At 40.9% G+C, this 18,673-nt stretch overlaps 3 protein-coding genes across 6 annotated transcripts in view; all 3 read left to right on the top strand.

The window, feature by feature from the left end:
- LOC118937821 (battenin-like) overlaps positions 1-18,673 on the top strand; it is a 154,646-nt gene that overhangs the window by 78,577 nt on the left and 57,396 nt on the right. The window lies entirely within an intron of this gene.
- cln3 (CLN3 lysosomal/endosomal transmembrane protein, battenin) overlaps positions 1,111-18,673 on the top strand; it is a 175,591-nt gene continuing 158,028 nt past the window's right edge. The window contains exon 1 of the mRNA XM_090192943.1: positions 1,111-1,133. The gene's annotated coding sequence lies outside the window, so the exon portion shown is untranslated. The remainder of the gene's footprint in view (positions 1,134-18,673) is intronic.
- Positions 8,584-12,773, top strand: LOC110539101 (tryptase-2). Of its 3 annotated transcripts, none has more exons than XM_021626075.3 (5): positions 8,584-8,715; positions 9,578-9,749; positions 10,479-10,750; positions 11,539-11,678; positions 12,061-12,773. In XM_021626075.3, exons 1-5 carry the CDS (start codon positions 8,664-8,666, stop codon positions 12,247-12,249), a joined length of 825 nt encoding a protein of 274 aa, XP_021481750.3. In that variant the 5' UTR covers positions 8,584-8,663; the 3' UTR covers positions 12,250-12,773. The 3 variants fall into 3 exon arrangements, with proteins under 3 accessions (XP_021481750.3, XP_090049093.1, XP_090049092.1); XM_090192967.1 differs by having other exon boundaries at positions 8,593-8,715; positions 10,578-10,750; XM_090192966.1 differs by having other exon boundaries at positions 8,593-8,715; positions 10,515-10,750.

The raw sequence follows: 18,673 nt of genomic DNA, 5'->3' as shown, positions 1-18,673 counted from the left end.
CCCGTTTTAAGCGCGATATTTTGTCACGAAAAGATGCTCGACTATGCATTTCTCTGAAACACTCTGAAGTTTCAGAATCTGCAAAGATTTTGTCTGTAAGTGCCCCAGAACTCATTCTACAGGCGAAACCAAGATGATACATCAAACAGGAAATTAGCAGAATTTCTGAAGCTCTGTTTTCTAATGTCTCCTTATATGGCTGTGAATGCGACAGGAATAAGCTTAGACCTTCTGCCGTTTCCCCAAGATTTCGGCAGCATTGTGACGTATTTGTAGGCATATCATTGGAAGATTGGCCATAAGAGACTACATTTTCCAGGGGTCCGCCCGGTGTCCTTTGTCTAAATTTGTGCGTAATCTTCAGGTGCGGGCATTTTCTCCTGGGATTCAGGAGAGAAAGCACACTTCCATGAACGATATATCATCGAAGAGATATGTGAAAAACACCTTGAGGATTGATTCTAAACAACGTTTGCCATGTTTTCAGTCGATATTATGGAGTTAATTTGGAAAAAAGTTCGCGTTTTGAGGACTGAATTTTCGGGTTTTTTTGGTAGCCAAATGTGATGTACAAAACGGAGCTATTTCTAATACACAAAGAATATTTTTGGAAAAACTGAGCATCTGCTATCTAACTGAGTCTCCTCATTGAAAACATCTGAAGTTCTTCAAAGGTAAATTATTGTATTTGAAGGCTTTTATGTTTTTGTTGAAATGTTGCGTGCTGGATGCTAACGCTAAATGCTAACGCTAAATGCTAACGCTAAATGCTAACGCTAAATGCTAACGCTAAATGCTAACGCTAGCTAGCTACTTTTACACAAATGATTGTTTTCCTATGGTTGAGAAGCATATTTTGAAAATCTGAGATGACAGTGTTGTTTACAAAAGGCTAAGCTTGAGAGATGGCATATTTATTTCATTTCATTTGCGATTTTCATGAATAGTTAACGTTGTGTTATGCTAATGAGCTTGCTGATAGATTTACACAATCCTAGATACAGGGGTTTTTTCATAGCTAAACGTGACGCAGAAAACGGAGCGATTTGTCCTAAACAAATAATCTTTCAGGAAAAACTGAACATTTGCTATCTGAGAGTCTCCTCATTGAAAACATCTGAAGTTCTTCAAAGGTAAATGATTTCATTTGAATGCTTTTCTGTTTTTTTGTGTAAATGTTGCCAGCTGAATGCTAATGCTAAATGCTACGCTAAATGCTACGTTAGCCATCAATACTGTTACACAAATGCTTGTTTTGCAATGGTTGAGAAGCATATTTTGAAAATCTGAGATGACAGTGTTGTTAACAAAAGGCTAAGCTTGAGAGCTAGCATATTTATTTCATTTCATTTGCGATTTTCATGAATAGTTAACGTTGCGTTATGGTAATGAGCTTGAGTCTGTATTCACGATCCCGGATCCGGGATGGGGAGATCAGAAAGGTTAATGAATCCAACCTATGTGTATGTACATTTCTGACTTCAACTGTAAATGCTACAAAATCCACCTTCTTCACAATAAGTGTATCTAGATCAGTTGATTGACGTATACCATTTGCAACTGATTGAGGTGCATCCAACGCCACATCTTCTCCAACACTGTGGCCTCTTGCCCCTTGACACCTCAACCTCTTTCACCATAACAGGGCACTGAGGGAATTCAGGAATATAATCCCCACCACAGTTGCAACATTCAATAATGTCTGCATACACTTGACACGTGGCCAAACGTTTTACACTTCTTGCATTGCATCGGGTTTTGCACAAACACTCTCACAAAGTATCTTTTACAGTGCATTCGGAAAAGTATTCAGACTCCTTGACTTTTTCCACATTTTATTACATTGCAGCCTTAATCTAACATGTATAAAAAAATATTCCCTCATCAATCTACACACAATACCCCATAATGACAAAGTGAAAACATGTTTTTAGAAATTGTAGCAAATTTATTACAAATAAAAAACAGAAATACCTTATTTACATAAGAATTCAGACCTTTCCCTATGAGAATTGAAATTGAGCTCAGGTGCATCCTGTTTCCAATGATCATCCTTAAGCGGTCTCTTCAACTTGATTGGAGTCCACCTGTGGTAAATTCAATTGAATGGACATGATTTGGAAAGGCACACACCTGTTTATATAAGTTTCCACAGTTGACAGTGCATATCAAATCAAATGTTATTGGTCACATACACGTGTTTAGCAGATGTTAATGCAGGTGTAGCAAAATGCTTGTGCTTCTAGTTCTGACAGTGCAACAATATCTAACAAATAATAGCTAACAATTTCCCAACAAATACCAAATTCACACAAATCTAAGTAAAGGAATGGAATTAACAATATATAAATATATGGATGAGTAATGTCAGAGCGGCATAGACTAAGATACAGTAGATAGTATAGAATACAGTATATACATACGAGATGAGTAATACAAGACATGTAAACATTATTAAAGTGGCCAATGATATCAAGTCTGTGTATGTAGGCAGCAGCCTCTCTGTGCTAGTGATGGCTAACAGTCTGAATGCCTTGAGATATATGTTTTTTTTCAGTCTCTCGGTCCCAGCTTTGATGCACCTGTACTGACCTCGCCTTCTGGATGATATTGGGGTGAACAGGCAGTGGCTCTGGTGGTTATTGTCCTTGATTATCTTTTTTCCCTTCCTGTGACATCGGGTGCTGTAGGTGTCCTGGAGGGCAGGTAGTTTGTCCCCGGTGATGCGTTGTGCAGACCGCACCACCCTATGGAGAGCTTTGCGGTTGTGGGCAGTGCAGTTGCCGTACCAGCCAGTGAAACAGCCCAACAGGATGCTCTCAATTGTGCATCTGTAAATGTTTGTAAGGGTTTTAGCCTACAAGCCAAATTTCTTCAGCCTCCTGAGGTTGAAGAGGCGCTATTGCGCTTTCTTCACTACACTGTCCGTGTGGGTGGACCATTTCAGTTTCTCAGTGATATATACACAGAGGAACTTAAAACTTTCCACCTTCTCCACTACTGTCCCATCGATGTGGATAGGGGGGTGCTTCCATTACAATTTTCTGAAGTCCACGATTATTTCCTTTGTTTTGTTGATGTTGAGTGAGAGGTTATTTTCCTGACACCACACTCCCAGAACACTCACCTCCTTCCTGTAGGCTATCTCGTCGTTGTTGGTTATCAAGCCTACTGCTGTTGTGTCGTCTGCAAACTTGATGATTGAGTTGGATGCATGCATGGCCACGCAGTCATGGGTGAACAGGGGTTGAAGGAATTTTGTCAATATTGGTCAGACCAGTGTTGAATAGTCCTTAGCACGGGTACTTCCTGTTTGAGTTTCTGCATATAGGAAGGGAGGAGTGAAATGGAGTGGTGGTCAGATTTGACGAAAGGAGGGTGGGGGAGGGCAATGTATGAATCCCGGAAGTTGGAATAACAATGGTTGAGTTTTTCCAGCGTGAGTACTACAGTCGATATGCTGATAGAATTTAGGTGTCCTTTTCCTCAAATTTGCTTTGTTATTATCCCCAACTACAGTAAATGCATCCTCAGGATATATGGTTTCCAGTTTGCATAAAGTCCAGTGAAGTTCCTTGAGGACAGTTGTGGTATCAGCTTGAGGGGGGATATACGCTGCTGTGACAATAACCAAAGATAATTTTATTGGGAGATAATATGGTCGGCATTTGATTGTGAGGTATTCTAGGTTGGGTGAACAAAAGGACTTGAGGTCCTATATGTTATTACAATCATACCTGTCGGCGGGATGAACTTTGTATCCAGATGGCTGGACCGACTCCGACAGTATTTCCCGAGAGAGCCATGTTTCCGTGAAACAGAGTATGTTACAATCCCTGATGTCGCTCTGGAAAGAAACCCTGCCCTGATCTTCTCAACTTTGTTATCCAGGGACTGAACATTAGCGATTAATATACTCGGAAGCAGTGGGTGGTGTGCGCGCCTCCTAAGTCAGACTAGAAGACCTATTCGAGTCCCTCTTTTTCACCGGCGTTGTTTTGGTCAGTCCCTGGAATCAGTTCAATTGCCCTGGGTGGTGGGAACAAAGGATCAGCTTCGGGAAAGTCGTATTCCTGATCGTAATACTGGTAGTGCTGGTGAGTTACCGCTGCTTTTATATCCCAAAATTCTTCCCAGCTGTATAATAACACATAACATTTTCTTGGCTAACAATGTAAGAAATAATACATAAATTTACAAAATACTGCAAAGTTTCCTAAGAACTAGAAGCGAGGCAGCCCTCTCGGAACCATCTTATCTCAATATCAGAGCAAAAACCAAGCCATGAAGTCAAAGGAATTGTCCGTAGAGCTCCGAGGAAGGATTTTGTCGAGGCACAGGTCTGGGGAAGGGTACCCAAAACAGTTCTGCAGCATTGAAGGTCCCCAAGAACACAGTGGCCTTTATCGTTCTTAAATGGAAGAAGTTTAGAACCACCAAGGCAGGAAGGACAACCATTTCTGCAGCACTCCACCAATTAGGCCTTTATGGTAGAGTAGCTACAGACGGAAGCCACTCCTCAGTAAAATACACATGACAGTCCGCTTGGAGTTTGCCAAAGGGCACCTAAACGACTCTCAGACTATCATAAATACGATCTGGTCTGATGAAACCAAGATTGAACTCTTTGGCCTGAATGCCAACCGTCACGTCTGGAGGAAACCTGGCACCATCCCTACGGTGAAGCATGGTGGTGGCAGCATCATCCTGTGGAGATGTTTTTTCAGTGGAAGGAACTGGGAGACTAGTCTGGATCAAGTGGAATATGAACGGGGCAAAGTACGGAGAGTTCCTTGATGAAAACCTGCAATAGGACAACGACCCTAAGCACACAGCCAAGACAAAGCAGTGGCTTTGGGTCAAGTCTTTGAATGTCCTTGATTGGCCCAGCCAGAGCCCTAACTTGAACCCGATTGAACATCTCTTGGGAGACCTGAAAATAGCTGTGCTGCTCCTCTTCCAACCTGACAGAGCTTGAGAGGATCTGCAGAGAAGAACGGGAGAAACTCCCCAAATACAGGTGTGCCAACCTTGTAGCGTCATACCCAAGAAGACTCAAGGCTGTAATCGCTGCCAAAGGTGCTTCAACAAAGTGCTGAGTATATGGTCTGAATACTATTCTAAATGAGATTTCCATTTCTATTATTTATTTTTTAGCAAAGATTTCTAAAAACCTGTTTTTTCTTTGTCACTATAGTGGTCTGAATACTTTCCGAATGCACTGTATATCCAACTTTACATAGGTTGGTAGATACTCTACATCAAACATCAATAATAGAGCTAATTTTTCTCATTCTCCACACAGGTCAAGCGATGTGCATTAACTACCCCTGGAATTTTTTGCCTAAGATATTGATTTTCAATGTCCAACGGGATTCCAGAAATATATTTTGCTCCGAAAATCACAGCTGTTCAATTCATGCGTTGCTAATTTTGTGAGCCATAATGCACGCTCCTTTTGCTATATTAACACCAAACCGCTCCTGGTTACTGCATCCACTTCTCCCAGCGCCTTCTTTACCTAGTGACTTCAAAAGGGTTTCCCAAAGGAACTTCAATTGTTGTGGCACTTTTTGTTTCATTCTTGGACTTCACTGTTCACTCATCTTTCTCACTAACTGTAGTCGACGTGCTTTCAGCTTCAAATAACACTTCTGATTCCACCATGTCAACTTCCTCCATCCGGCTCAAAGTTACATTCCTTCATCAATCAAAATCGACAAAAAACACAACAACAGCCCAATTTCTAGGACTAAATTAAATAAATTACATTGTTAAATACATGTGAGAATTGCTTTAGGAAATGCAGTTCAAATGTACAGTATTGAATTGAGTGAAGTCTGACGGTAGTCACATTTGGATTTGGTCCTTTCTAATTTGCCCATCTAGCGATTATTACCCCCTGGCCTCCACATAAAGCAACCATTAACATACAAAATGGAGGTGAAAAGAATAGTGTGTGTGTGTGCAAATTGTAAGCTACACACAAGTCATTGTGTCTGTCATTTGGTTGGATGGTAACTGGAAGGGCTATGGGTTGTTGGTGACTACTGTCTGTAGTTCTGCTCGTCCGTGATGCTGCAGGTGAGGTCAGAACATTATTTATCAAAAGATAATAAATCAATAAATAACTAATTCAAAGGTTTTTCTTTATTTGTACTATTTTCTACATTGTAGGATAATAGTGAAGACATCAAAACTATGATATAACACATGGAATAATGTAGTAACCTAAAACGTGTTATACAAATCAAAATACATGTTCTATTTGTCACGACTATCACCGAAGGTGGCTCCCCTTCCCGTTCGGGTGGCATTGGGCGGTCGTCGTCACCGGTCTCCTAGCTGCTACCGATCCCTTGTCCCCTTTTCGTTTTGTTTGGTCTAATTGGTTTCACCTGTTCCTTGTTTGGGGTTTTGGGTTGGGGTTATTTAAGTTCAGTTAGCCCGCCTGTGTTCGTGCGGGCTTGTTTGCTGTTTTTGGTTCAGGAGTGTCCTGTCATTGATTTTCCGCTGTACAGCATATGTACCGGTGTTGTACATTTTGGAGTGTTTTACGCCTGTGTTCGGCGTTACCCTCTTTTGTTCGCTGTGATTGTTCCGGAATAAATGTTTTTTTCCGAATCCTCTGCTCTCTGCGCCTGACTCCACATCCATCACTCTTCAAAGCCTGACAATATTTGAGATTCCACCCTTTGCCTTGACGACAGCTTTGCACACTCTTGGCATTCTCTCAACCAGCTTCACCTGGAAGGCTTTTCCAACTGTATTGAAGGATTTCCCACATATGCTGAGCACTTGTTGGTTGCTTTTCCTTCACTCTGCGGTCCAACTCATCCCAAACGATCTCAATTTGGTTGAGGTCAGGTGATTGTGGAGGCCAGGTCATCTGATACAGCACTCCATCTCTCCCCTTCTTGGTCAAATAGCCCTTACACAGCCTAGAGGTGTGTTCGTTCATTGTCCTATCATTTGTTTTTCGACCAGATGGGATGGCGTATAGCTGCAGACTGTTGTGGTAGCCATGCTGGTTAAGTGTGCCTTGAACTCTAAATACATCACAGACAGTGTCACCAGCAAAGCACCCCCACACCATAACACCTCCTCCTCCATGCTTCACGGAGGGAACTACACATGCAGAGATCATCCATTCACCTACTCTGCGTCTCACAAAGACACGGCGGTTGGAATCAAAAATCTCAAATTTGGACTCATCAGACCAAAGGACAGATTTCCACTGGTCTAATGTCCATTGCTCGTGTTTCTTGGCCCAAGCAAGTCTCTTCTTCTTATTGGCTTCGTTTAGTAGTGGTTTCTTTTCAGCAAATAAGGCTCCCAAGTGGTGCAGCGGTCTAAGGCACTGCATCTCAGTCCAAGAGGTGTCACTACAGACACCCAGGTTCGAATCCAGGCTGTGTCACAACTAGCCGTGATTGGGAGTCCCATAGGGCGGCGCACAATTGGCTTAGTGTCGTCCGGGTATGGCTAGTGTGGGCCGTCATTGTAAATAAGAATTTGTTCTCAATTGACTTGCCTAGTTAAAATAAAGGTTACATTTGACCATGAAGCCCTGATTCACAGTGTCCTCTGAACATCTGATGTTGACATGTGTCTGTTACTTGACTCTGTGAAGCATTTATTTATTTGGGCTGCAAATTATTTGGGCTGCAAATTCTGCGGCTGGCAAACTCTAATGAACTTATCCTCTGCCGTAGAGGTAACTCTGGGCCTTCCTTTCCTGTGGCGGTCCTCATGAGAGCCAGTTTCATCATAGCACTTGAAGAAACTTTCAAAGTTCTTGAAATTTTCCAGACTGACTGACCTTCATGTCTTCAAGTAATGATGGACTGTCGTTTCCCTTTGCTTATTTGAGCTGTTCTTGCTATCTTCTGTATACCACCCCTACCTTGTCACAACACAACTGATTGGCTCAAATGCATTAAGAAGGAAAGAAATCACACAAATTAACTTTTAACAAGGCACACCTGTTAATGGATATGTATTCCAGGTGACAAACTCGTGAAGCTGGTTGAGAGAATGCCAAGATTTTGCAAAGCTGTCATCAATGCAAACGGTGGCTACTTTGAAGAATCTACAACAATAAAATATATTTGGATTTGTTTAACACTTTTTTGGTTACTACATGATTCCATATGTGTTATATCACAGTTTTCATGTCTTCACTATTATAGTAAATAGTAAAAATAAAGAAAAACCCTGGAATGAGTAGGTGTGTCCAATCTTTTGACTGATAATGTACATATAATAATGCGGGTTAATTGTTCTTAGGCCGGGATTCAGTCCATGGAGCGCTGAGCCATTTAAAGGTAATTTTAGCCTTGCATGGTTCCTCCATATAGTAAACACAAACTCTGGTTGAAAACTAGAAATGTCAGTGGACACTGTTTCTTTAATTGAATAGCTTGAGATAGAAATATCACCTCATCTCTCTTTTTGAGAATTTGCATTCTGAAAATAAAAGAAAACATGATTTTATCAGCAACCCAGATGAGCAGCCTGCTATCATTGGAACTGTTAATCAGATTGCACATGTGTAACATTGATGTAATCTAAGCATGGACGTCTATAAAGCTGGACATCAGTCAGTCAGTGTCTATCCATCAAACAGCCGTCTGGTTGGTTGGATACTGACAGGAAAAGCTATGGGTTTTTGGGGACTACTGTCTGTAATTTTGCTGGTCCAAGATGCTGCAGGTGAGGTCAACAGAAATGTATTAATTAAAAGAGCATCAACTCGTTTTTAGCTTGCTTGGTCCACAGTAACTATTACATTCATCAGATAGTGACAGCATTTTTTTTACTGGTGTTTTAATTTGAGCATCATTAGCCTACATATTTGGGCATGTACATAATTGTTTTGCCATCCACTAGAACAAAGAACTTCAAGCATATCTCTCTGTTTTGGCATTAGTGACCACTAAGGGCTTGATTCAAACCATATGCATAGCTCAGATTTAAATGTAATTTCCAACTGAGACGACATATGTAGCATTTACCGTGGCATGAATGCAGCTTCTGCTAACGCGGGAACATTGCCTTAAAATGTATTGCACTTTTGTGCAGCTCTTCAGCGCTACGAATATCACCACTACATATAAATACATATCACCACTAAATCCTCTTAAAGGGGAAATCTGCAGTTGCTACATCCAATTAGGACTTATAAATTAAGCGGATTCTTGAGTTTGTAACCCATCAGAACCCAAAGCTTATTTTACTCCAATGTTTTGCAAAGTAAATGTAAACAAACATTATATAGCCTCAAAACATGTTTAAAACTGTAATTGTGATATCATGTATGGTCAGTCCTTGCATCCAGAGCTCTGTCTGTGAATTTGAAAGTGGTTACAATCCTCCTGCCCAATCCCTCCACTTTTTACCGAGACAGGGGTGGGGAGGATCACTTTGTTATTACTTCAACTGCTCAGATGTTCTGGTGCGGTGGCACTAATTTCAGAGTTCTGACAGGAGCAAAGTAATCAAATGCAGAGTGTTTGTACATGAAACAGTGTCACAGTCTGGCATTCTTTCCACCCTCCAACACCTCCCTCTCTAGAGTCGTTTGTGCCCCAGGCTCGGAGCTCTATCGCGGGGGGAAAGGATGCTCAAAAGGGCAGCTGGCCGTGGATAGTCTACCTTTCAATCACGGATGATACAGGCTCCTTTAGCTGTGGCGGATCCCTCCTTACTGAGGAATGGGTGCTCACCGCTGCACACTGTGTTGACCCGTAAGTGTGTTTGTGTGTGAAGGAGGTTTGCATGTTGAACTCATTATCGTGTCTGCAACCAAAATGACGTTTTTTCCATGGTTGTAATTTTCTTAACGTGTCTGCAAGCAGAAAACCAGTTTACCAACTAGAATGACATCATTATAATTTCAAAGGCCAAATTTGCTTGCTGGAATAGAACCGAAAGATCTGTATGAAATATATCAATGTCTGTGTAATGTTTCTATCCAACCTGGACTCAGGGGTAGACATAACAGAGTAAACGTAAATCTGAACCATGCCGATTAGTATGATGTTACGTTTCGTATGGTATCTATTCATTTGTGGATGTCCATCATCCATTTTGTATGATATGTTACAAATGACAATTCATATGATATGTTAGGAATTGCAATTCGTACAATATGTTACGAATTGCAAGTCCTACAATATGTTATGAATTTTCTAAATGTTTAGTAGCAAGGTAGCTAAAAAAGTAGTAACTAGTTGCAAAGTTGCTAATAAGATAAAATGCTAAAGTTGTCCGTGATAAGATTAAAACACGCAACCTTTGGGTTAATAGACATTCACATTACAACCATCCTACTTTCGTTTTTTGCCTTAAGTAACCTATCTTATGTAACCATATCAAATGTAACATATTCTAATTTCAGTGTCCTGGATTTAAATGTACTATGTTACACCTAGTCTATGAGACCAGGCTGTTTTACCTGTCTGCATGTGTATTAGGAATGACAACCCTATTCCAGACCGTTTCTCCATTAGTCTGGGGACACACAACCTGAATGAGCCATCAGTGTTTTATCGATCCATCTCACGCATCGTCAGTCACCCACAGTACCAGCGTTTTGACCTGCTGCACGACATCGCTTTGGTGAAGATGAGAGAAAAGGTGTCCTTTTCCCCCCTGGTGAAAAACATATCCCTGCCCAAACCGAGTGATAACTTTGGCTCAGGGTCGAAGTGCTTCGTCGCTGGCTGGTGCAATGTCGGGAACAATGGTGAGCAAACACACAGCAACACCGATATACAAACACTCACAGTGCCAGGTTCTAAAGCATAGCTTTGGTTGGTTTGGTCTTGACTGAATGACAGCATTCAATTCTGGGGGCGACATTTTAGTAGTGTAAAATGATTTACCACAAACCTCATTATAAAGCTGGTGGTTCCAGCATTGAATGCTGACTGGTTGAAATGCTGATTGGATATGACCCTCCAAAATGTTTTACCTTTCTAATTATGTTGGTAACCAGTAGCAATAGCAATAAGGCACCTCTGGGGTTTGAGGTATATGGCTAATATACCACATCTAATGGCTGTATCCCAGCACTCCACGTTGTGCATGGCCGGGGTATATTGGCCATATTTCACACTCCCTCGTGCTTTATTGCTTAATTATAATCTGGCAGTGTGATTTATAACCTTTTATTTACTCAGGGGAACACAATTGAGACCAGTTTCTCATTTACCATGGTGCCCTGAGGACCCCCAAAAAACACAATCAATACAACAACAAAAAAGATAAAAACAAGTTATAATAAAGTTATAATAAGCAATTGAAACATTTGCACATTGTTAAAGAAAGATTTCAAAATTAAATCAGAATGCCAGATTATAATAAGATATACTGTATTTTGTGCACTTTACACAATGTATTTTGTTTTCATCCAGCTTCTGTTTGTAGTTAGTGAGTATTTCTCCCATAAATTCTCCCTCTCCCTGCCCGTTCACTTCCTCCCCACCAGTTTCTATCCTACATTTTACTCTTCTTCTTTTTCCCTCCCTCCAGGGAAATTGTCTGGTAATTGGACCCTCCAGGAGCTGAAGGTAACCATCGAGAAACGGAGAACCTGTAAGAAATTTTTTTCGCCCTTCACTGACAACATGCTGTGTGTTAGCTCCATGGAAGGAAGGAAAGGCTCCTGTCAGGTGAGTCTTCTTTCCTGGTCTCCTGATTGGTACGTATACATGTTTTATACAAACACGGACCCTCCCTCTCACACACTAGTGATGCGCCAGTCCCCGTGGGGCGGGTGGGTTTAGGTCATGAAATATTGTTAATTGTTCAATAAATGTTCAAGAGGGGAAAAAAAGAAACTGTACAGAGCATTTTCTATATTTTTGGGTAAGACTCAGGTAAGGGTCTTAGATTTTCGCTTTATCACATAATCAGCTGGTTGTGGATGGGTGCAGGTGAACAAACAGCTGACCCACACACACTCTCTTTCTCTCTATCGTTCTCTCTCACGTACACACACACTTACTTGAATGTTGTAAATGTATGTTTGTGTTGTTTTTCTTTGTTCTACAGGGGTACTCTGGTGGGCCGTTGGTTTGTCCCTCATGTGGTGAGATTGTCCAGGTGGGAATCGTGAGTTTTGGGGATATCAATGGCTGTGCTTTGAAAGGCTTCCCTGAAGTCTACACCCGTGTGGAACGCTACATGGACTTCATCAGCGAGACTATAACCTCAGACAGACAGGCTTCTGCTGAGGCCTAGGTCACCATGAAACACTGTCTGTTTACAGTCCATATCCCCCTCTCGCTCTGTCTTCCCTTTCTCTTCAGTTCCCTATTGAGCCAAAGTCCTTACTTGAGATGCAGCTGGAAGTGATTTAAAATGACAAGATATTGGTATTGATTGTGAATTACTTTGTGGTTTTATTCTTTACCAGACCTTTAAATTATTTTCCAATATATTTCGAAGTATTTAGTCAACTCTTCCTTGAAAATACAAGATGTTGAATCTGTATTTGAAATATTTAAGTACTCTATGCATTTGAAACCAGGTCTGTTTGAAAACAGGGGTATTTGGAAATGATTTGGAAACAAGTATTTGAAAATAGTTTAAAATATAATGTATAGAAAATGATTAGAAAATATACAGAAAATACATCTTTAAAATATAAATACTTTAATAAACATGTATTTGAACCCAGGTCTGTTGTAAAAAAAAAAAATGTTCAATGACTTACTGGCTATGTCCTTTTCAATAGTAGCTCCTTAGTAAACTGCAAGCATCAACCCTTCCGTTTCAGTTTTTTTTGTGTGAGAGTGTCACAAAATAAAAAGTGACTGGTTCTAGAATCTAGGTTGAGCGGTGTGAAGCAGCGACCAGAGCTAAGGTCCTCTCTTATCATCTGGGCCAGGGATTTCGATATCAAAGTATACAGCAGGAGAGACAGGGGACATCCTTGTCTGACATCCATGATCTCTACATGCCAGGCATGTGCACAGATAGGGCTCCACCAGTGCTCAAGCCTTTTGCCCATACTATGAGTAAGGGCCCTTTTGCCCTTCTATCAGCTCGTAATTTTTTGTTTGTTGATTAATTACTTTATAGTGTCTTTAAAAATATAGATTTGATATGTAACGAATTGCACAAACTATCGCATTTAATATTTGTGAATCTTGAAAAATATCTCCTCCCCCACACTCCCACCTCAAGTGTGCACTTGCCTGACTTCTGCATGTAGTGCGATGTACAGTAATTGGCTACCCGGTGGTGAGTTTGAATACTGGTAGGCTACTTTTGAGTTGGCCCTGTCATGTATGTCTTGTACTGTTATGGACAGAGAAGGGGGCAATTCACTTGTTTGTTAGTAAGCGGCAGATGCAAACTCAAATCAAGTAAAACATTGTTTGGTTTGACAGCATAGCTAACTAGCTAGCTAACTAGCAGATTTACATCATAATGATCAGCTGATAGCCTCTTTTCCCAATGTCACTCTTTATCCCACTGGGCACACAGTGGTTCAAATAACATTGTTTACACGTCATTTGAATGAAATTATTTTGAACTAATGTGGAATAGACGTTGAATTGACGTCTGTGCCCAGTGGGACGTCTCTAGTTATTACCCTACTAGGAGTCACTGGCATGAGTGTGTTGTTGCATTAGATAAATAGGTCATTGCAACAAAACAAAAAACAATTTGATACAGAAACAGTTTGTAAATTATGAATTTTGAGTTGTGAATTTTCTGGCTGCATTTTTCATTTTGAGAACCTGCATCCCCAAAGGTCTGTGTCTGGCCATGCTACATGCAGCAAAGTTTAATGGGATCGTGGTGGAAACTAGTGATGCACCGATATGACATTTCTGGCCGATACCAAACTACACTGGTAAGCGATATAAAGATTTGTTGCGGCCTTTTAAGCATTCTAGTACAGTTAAATAGTTAACATACACATGGACGCAGCGGTCTAAGGCACTGCATCTCAATGCAAGAGGAGTCATTACAGTCCCTGGTTTGAATCCAGGCTGTGTGGGAGTTAATGGAATGTAACTAGGTGCAGCTGCCATGCTGAGGAAACATATTAACAATAATTAAATTAACAGGAAGTAGTAAGGACAATAATTACATTGGCCAGATGGAGAAATGGTGACACCTAGTGCATTTACCGTAGGTTAACATGCCAAAGATTACATTAAGCTAATGTACATGAGTGCATTTGTTACACCTGGACATACTAATGTCAGGAGTACGTGGAGAGAGGATGGTAGCAAAATGACCAACATCTGAAACATAAGTGTGCAATACATGTATTATTATTTTGTATGACATAAGGGGTCCCGCCACCATTATAATCTAACCCGAAGCAGATGTGGGCATTATTGGGCGTGAACAAGCAAAGAACTTGGACTCAAAGATAATGGTGGCGAGAGGACGAGGGGAGTGATTTCATTTACATATGGGATGTACCAGGATGTAAGGATGTAAGGATGAAAAGCTATAAAGGCAAAGCTCTGTGCTCAGAGAGGTTGGTTGTTCCACGGATCAGCACAGCTTTGCTACTTTGTAAGAAAGTCAATTTTGAGTTCTAAGTAAGAGTGTTATATTCTGAGGCAATATTCCACACCATATTGTGCCAGGAGTTGAAGGGACCATAGGACAGTGGCATTTTTGGCTGGCGACGGTTTTTCTGGGCAATCTCACAAATGTGTGGCCACCCAGCTATATCAGATAAGCTTGTTCTTACATAGTTGAATGTTTGTGTAAATTGCTTCAGGGATTCTGTCTCAGCGGGAACGGTGTCATGTAGGTCTCTCCTTACATTTCTTAAAAACCTAGTAATGCTTAAAGCTTTTGAATTCAGTAAACTGCATGCTTAAGCTTTGGGGGTTGTTAAACATCATTTTGTATGTGCATTTGTGAGGACTAAGTGTCGTTGGTCCAGAGAAGGATTACACAGCCTCTCTGTGACAGTTAATTGAATTAAGTTGAGAGGAGTGCGTCTAGCTCTCACTGGGAAGAGGGAATAAAATCAATAGATGTTGGATAAAAGGAACTGTGTAAAGATAGGACATTGACATAATAGTGTGTTAAGTGACTATTTTGTCTTACATAGAACGTGTTAAAGTATTAAACAAGGCTTATATAGTACATGACATTGTATGAAGTGGAAAGATAAAGCATACGGATGAGCATAAGCTATACTATATGGTTAAAATAAATAGTAATAACGAATACATAAAGAACAGTACCGTGGCATAGTTTATAGTACCTACTAGAGATACTATAGCACCGTGAAGGACGGTAGGAGGAAACAGTGGGTAATTAAGTACTCTGTAGCAGCAGAACCTTTAGGGAATCTAGCCTAAGGAGAGGACAGACGTGTAAGGTTACAGAAACTAGAAGAGAGAGTGGGTTTTGAGTAAATTCAGTAAAATAGGAAGTAGTGCAGAGAAAAGATCAAATAGGAATAAAAAAACAATAAGTAACAGTAGGATAGAATAAAATAAGTGAATAAATAAAGATAAGAAAGTACAAACATTATAAACAGCTGAAATAAAAATAGAAAGGTATTAAATAGGATATAACACTGAATAAAGTTAAGATAATAAAATAAGTCAACTGATGAAGACAGCAAGAAAAATGCTGAAGAGTGATGAAAAACATGCAAAGGAAAGACAGAGTGGGTGACTGTTAAGATATTTTATCAAGGTTTAAGATAAATGATTAAATAATTCTACCAAGAAACTTAACCATTAGGGATTAGAGTTGATGTAGCATGAACAAGGAGTAATTTAAAAAAATAAACATAGCTCCAACTAGGTTGGAGGGGGGAAGAGAGGAATGCATGTGTGTGCCTAACGAAAACAAAGAGGATCCTTAACCTATGTTGGAACCGACCCAGCTATAACTCTGGAGAGATAAGATAGGACAGGGAGAGCCCCTGAGCTTTGTTACAATTGAATTGGTTAATGAACATATTATAATTAAATTCCTCTAACAGTGACTAACCATCCACCTTATTCCAATGGACAGTATCCAATGATAACTGGACGTATGGAAATAACGGGGCTGTCACACCCGGTGCATCATGTGCACCCGCTCACTCAACAGACAATGGCAAGAAAAGGACTGTGAAACACACAAGAACGAAAGAAGCGGTTTCAATTGCTATGGGGGCCTGAGAAAAGCCCTGACAGCAATGGAAACAGAAATGGAAGAAGGGGAGCCATCAGAGCCATATACAAGGAAAAACAAAAGACAAAAGGAAAGAAAGCTTTAGGAAAGGCCTAGAACTACTAGCAGGACAACAAGCAGAATAGTCTCAGTGAATCAGAAGGGGAAGAGGAAGATAATAACAGATACTTTAGGGATAAACTAGAAAGAGAAAGTCAATTATTGAACCATGAGATAGAAAAGTTGGAATGGGTAAACTCAAAGCTAGAAGAAAGCCAGAGAAGACAAGAAAAGCTAGAAGAAAGCCAGCGAAGACCAGAAAGACAAGATGAGGCTTTGGCCCGCAACATGCATGAAAACATGAGGAACGAGCCTGTAGGAAAGCAGACAAGGGCTCGTAGAGAAGGGTCAAGGAAAAAATCTGGCTATTATGTGGGCCAGTGCCCAATCCTGATAAAAAGAGATCAAGGACACTATGAACCGTGGGCTGCACAGGACCTGGAGGGGTTGGTTGCCCGCTTGCCAGATCCCCGTGAGGGTGCTGGAAAGTGAATCAGAACCTTTGAAGAATACACAATGGGGAAATTGCTGGCAGTTGGTGATATAAGGGCATTGTTAGCAAGGGTAACGATCGTGCCCAAAATGGGAGAGTTTATGCAGGACGGTGGCATTAATGGCACAGAAGGGGAAGTGATGATGGATGGACTGATGCTCAACAGATATTGACCTACTGTCTGGCGTGCATTAAGGACAGCATACCCAACGAAAGTTGACCCCAAGGCTCTGAGAGGTGAAGCTATTGGGGCCACAGAAAACCCAGCCACATACCTACATGGACAATTGAAAAGATGGAGGATGGAAACAGAACAAGATCCAGAGGGAAACAAACTAATAACAACTATGTTCCGGAATTCAGTGATGGAAGCCATGCCCCAGCCAGTGAGGAGCCGTCTGGAGGATGTGGTGGGACTTACTTTAAAACCTTACAAGGAATTCTGTGACTATATGATTCATACTGTGATGATTGGTGATCCTAGGGAGATAGAGGTTAGTGCAGGCCAACAGGTATTGTTAGGTGAGGGAATAGGACAGATCAGTGAACTCAGAGTTGAAATGGAGAAAATCATACCGTCCGAGGTGTCGTAACAACATGATACAGATGTTGGGTTGGTAAAGTCAGCAAGTCCTGTTAACATCAAAGTAAAACCTGATGCTAAACCTCCTTGGAAAGCTCAATATCATATGAAGCCTGAAGCTGAAGAAGGGATAAGTTCAACAATTAAAGGTTTGCTCAGGGCAGGTGAATTGATAGAGATGCCCAGCCTTTGCAATACACCTTTACAACCTGTTCTTAAAGCCGATGGTAAAATGGAGACTGGTACATGATTTTTAGAGCTGTCAATGACATTGCACAGGATTGCCTTGCAGAAGTCCCAAATCCTCACACACAGCTGACTAATGTTCCCCCTGATGCCAAGTACTTTACAGTGATTGAATTGTGTGGAGCGTTTTTTACTGTACCCCGGGCGGAATAATGTAGGCGTTTGTTTGCATTTAGATATAGAGGAAGACAACTCTGTCTTACACCAAACTTCCCCAGGGATTTCGTCACAGCCCTCATTTATTCAATCAAATACTGGCAGCTGATTTGGAAGAACTAATGCTTGATGGCACTCTGATCCAATATGTGGATGACCTGTTAATCTGTGCCTCAACAGTGGAACAGTGCCACGCTGATTCATTAAAGGTACTGCAGCGATTAGCAGAAGGAGGACATAAAGTCTCTAAGACAAAACTTCAGTACTGTCAACCTCAGGTTGAGTACTTAGGAAGAACAATAGCTCATGGGACTAAAGCGATAGCTCCAGGACAGCTAGAGGGTATTAGCAAAGCACCGTTGCCACAAACGGTAGCTCAAATGATGACCTTATTAGGAATGACAAGATTTAGCTCAGACTGGATATAAGAGTATGTAGTCAAGACAGCTCCTTTACGAGAAATAATGAAGGAAGCAGGACAGCTCAATCTGAGGGCACAACTAGATTGGAACACTGATGCTCTGATTGCATTTGAAACACTTAAAAAATAAATGCAAACAGTACCAGCTTTAGCAGCCCCAGACTACGCTAAACCATTTTTGTTATACGTAGCAAATAGGTGTGATAATTATGCAGCAGCTGTCCTTATGCAGGAAACATGTAGTGGTAGGAAGAAACAACCTATCGCTTACTATAGTTCTAAACTGGATCCAGTAGCTCAGGGTTACCCACCATGTTATAAAGGGTTGGCCGCATAACATTTTGCTTACGACAAGGCGTCAACCATAACCATGGGATATCCTGTGATTATAAGCACCCATCATAAAATAGTGGAGCTGATAGAACAGGGTAAATTTGTGTTAACTAATGCTAGAACTTGACTGGACTATATGACTTTACGTACTTATCCTGACGTCTTCATTAAAATATATAACACTGTCAATCCAGCTGAAAGACTTCCATTTCATTTTGAA

This window comes from Oncorhynchus mykiss, chromosome 12, assembly GCF_057628025.1.
Source record: "Oncorhynchus mykiss isolate SJ-2025 chromosome 12, ASM5762802v1, whole genome shotgun sequence".
Classification (NCBI taxonomy): Eukaryota; Metazoa; Chordata; class Actinopteri; order Salmoniformes; family Salmonidae; genus Oncorhynchus; species Oncorhynchus mykiss.
The sequence above is the reverse complement of the archived record's forward strand: the minus strand, read 5'-3'. Positions and strand labels throughout refer to the sequence as shown.

Bases quoted from the DNA above. Each gene is read 5' to 3' on its own strand.
- LOC110539101 (XM_021626075.3), top strand. From the start codon at position 8,664: ATGGGTTTTTGGGGACTACTGTCTGTAATTTTGCTGGTCCAAGATGCT. The intron at 8,716-9,577 runs GTGAGGTCAACA...CTCCCTCTCTAG, and splicing joins GCTGGTCCAAGATGCTGCAG to AGTCGTTTGTGCCCCAGGCT. The intron at 11,679-12,060 runs GTGAGTCTTCTT...TTTGTTCTACAG, and splicing joins GAAGGAAAGGCTCCTGTCAG to GGGTACTCTGGTGGGCCGTT.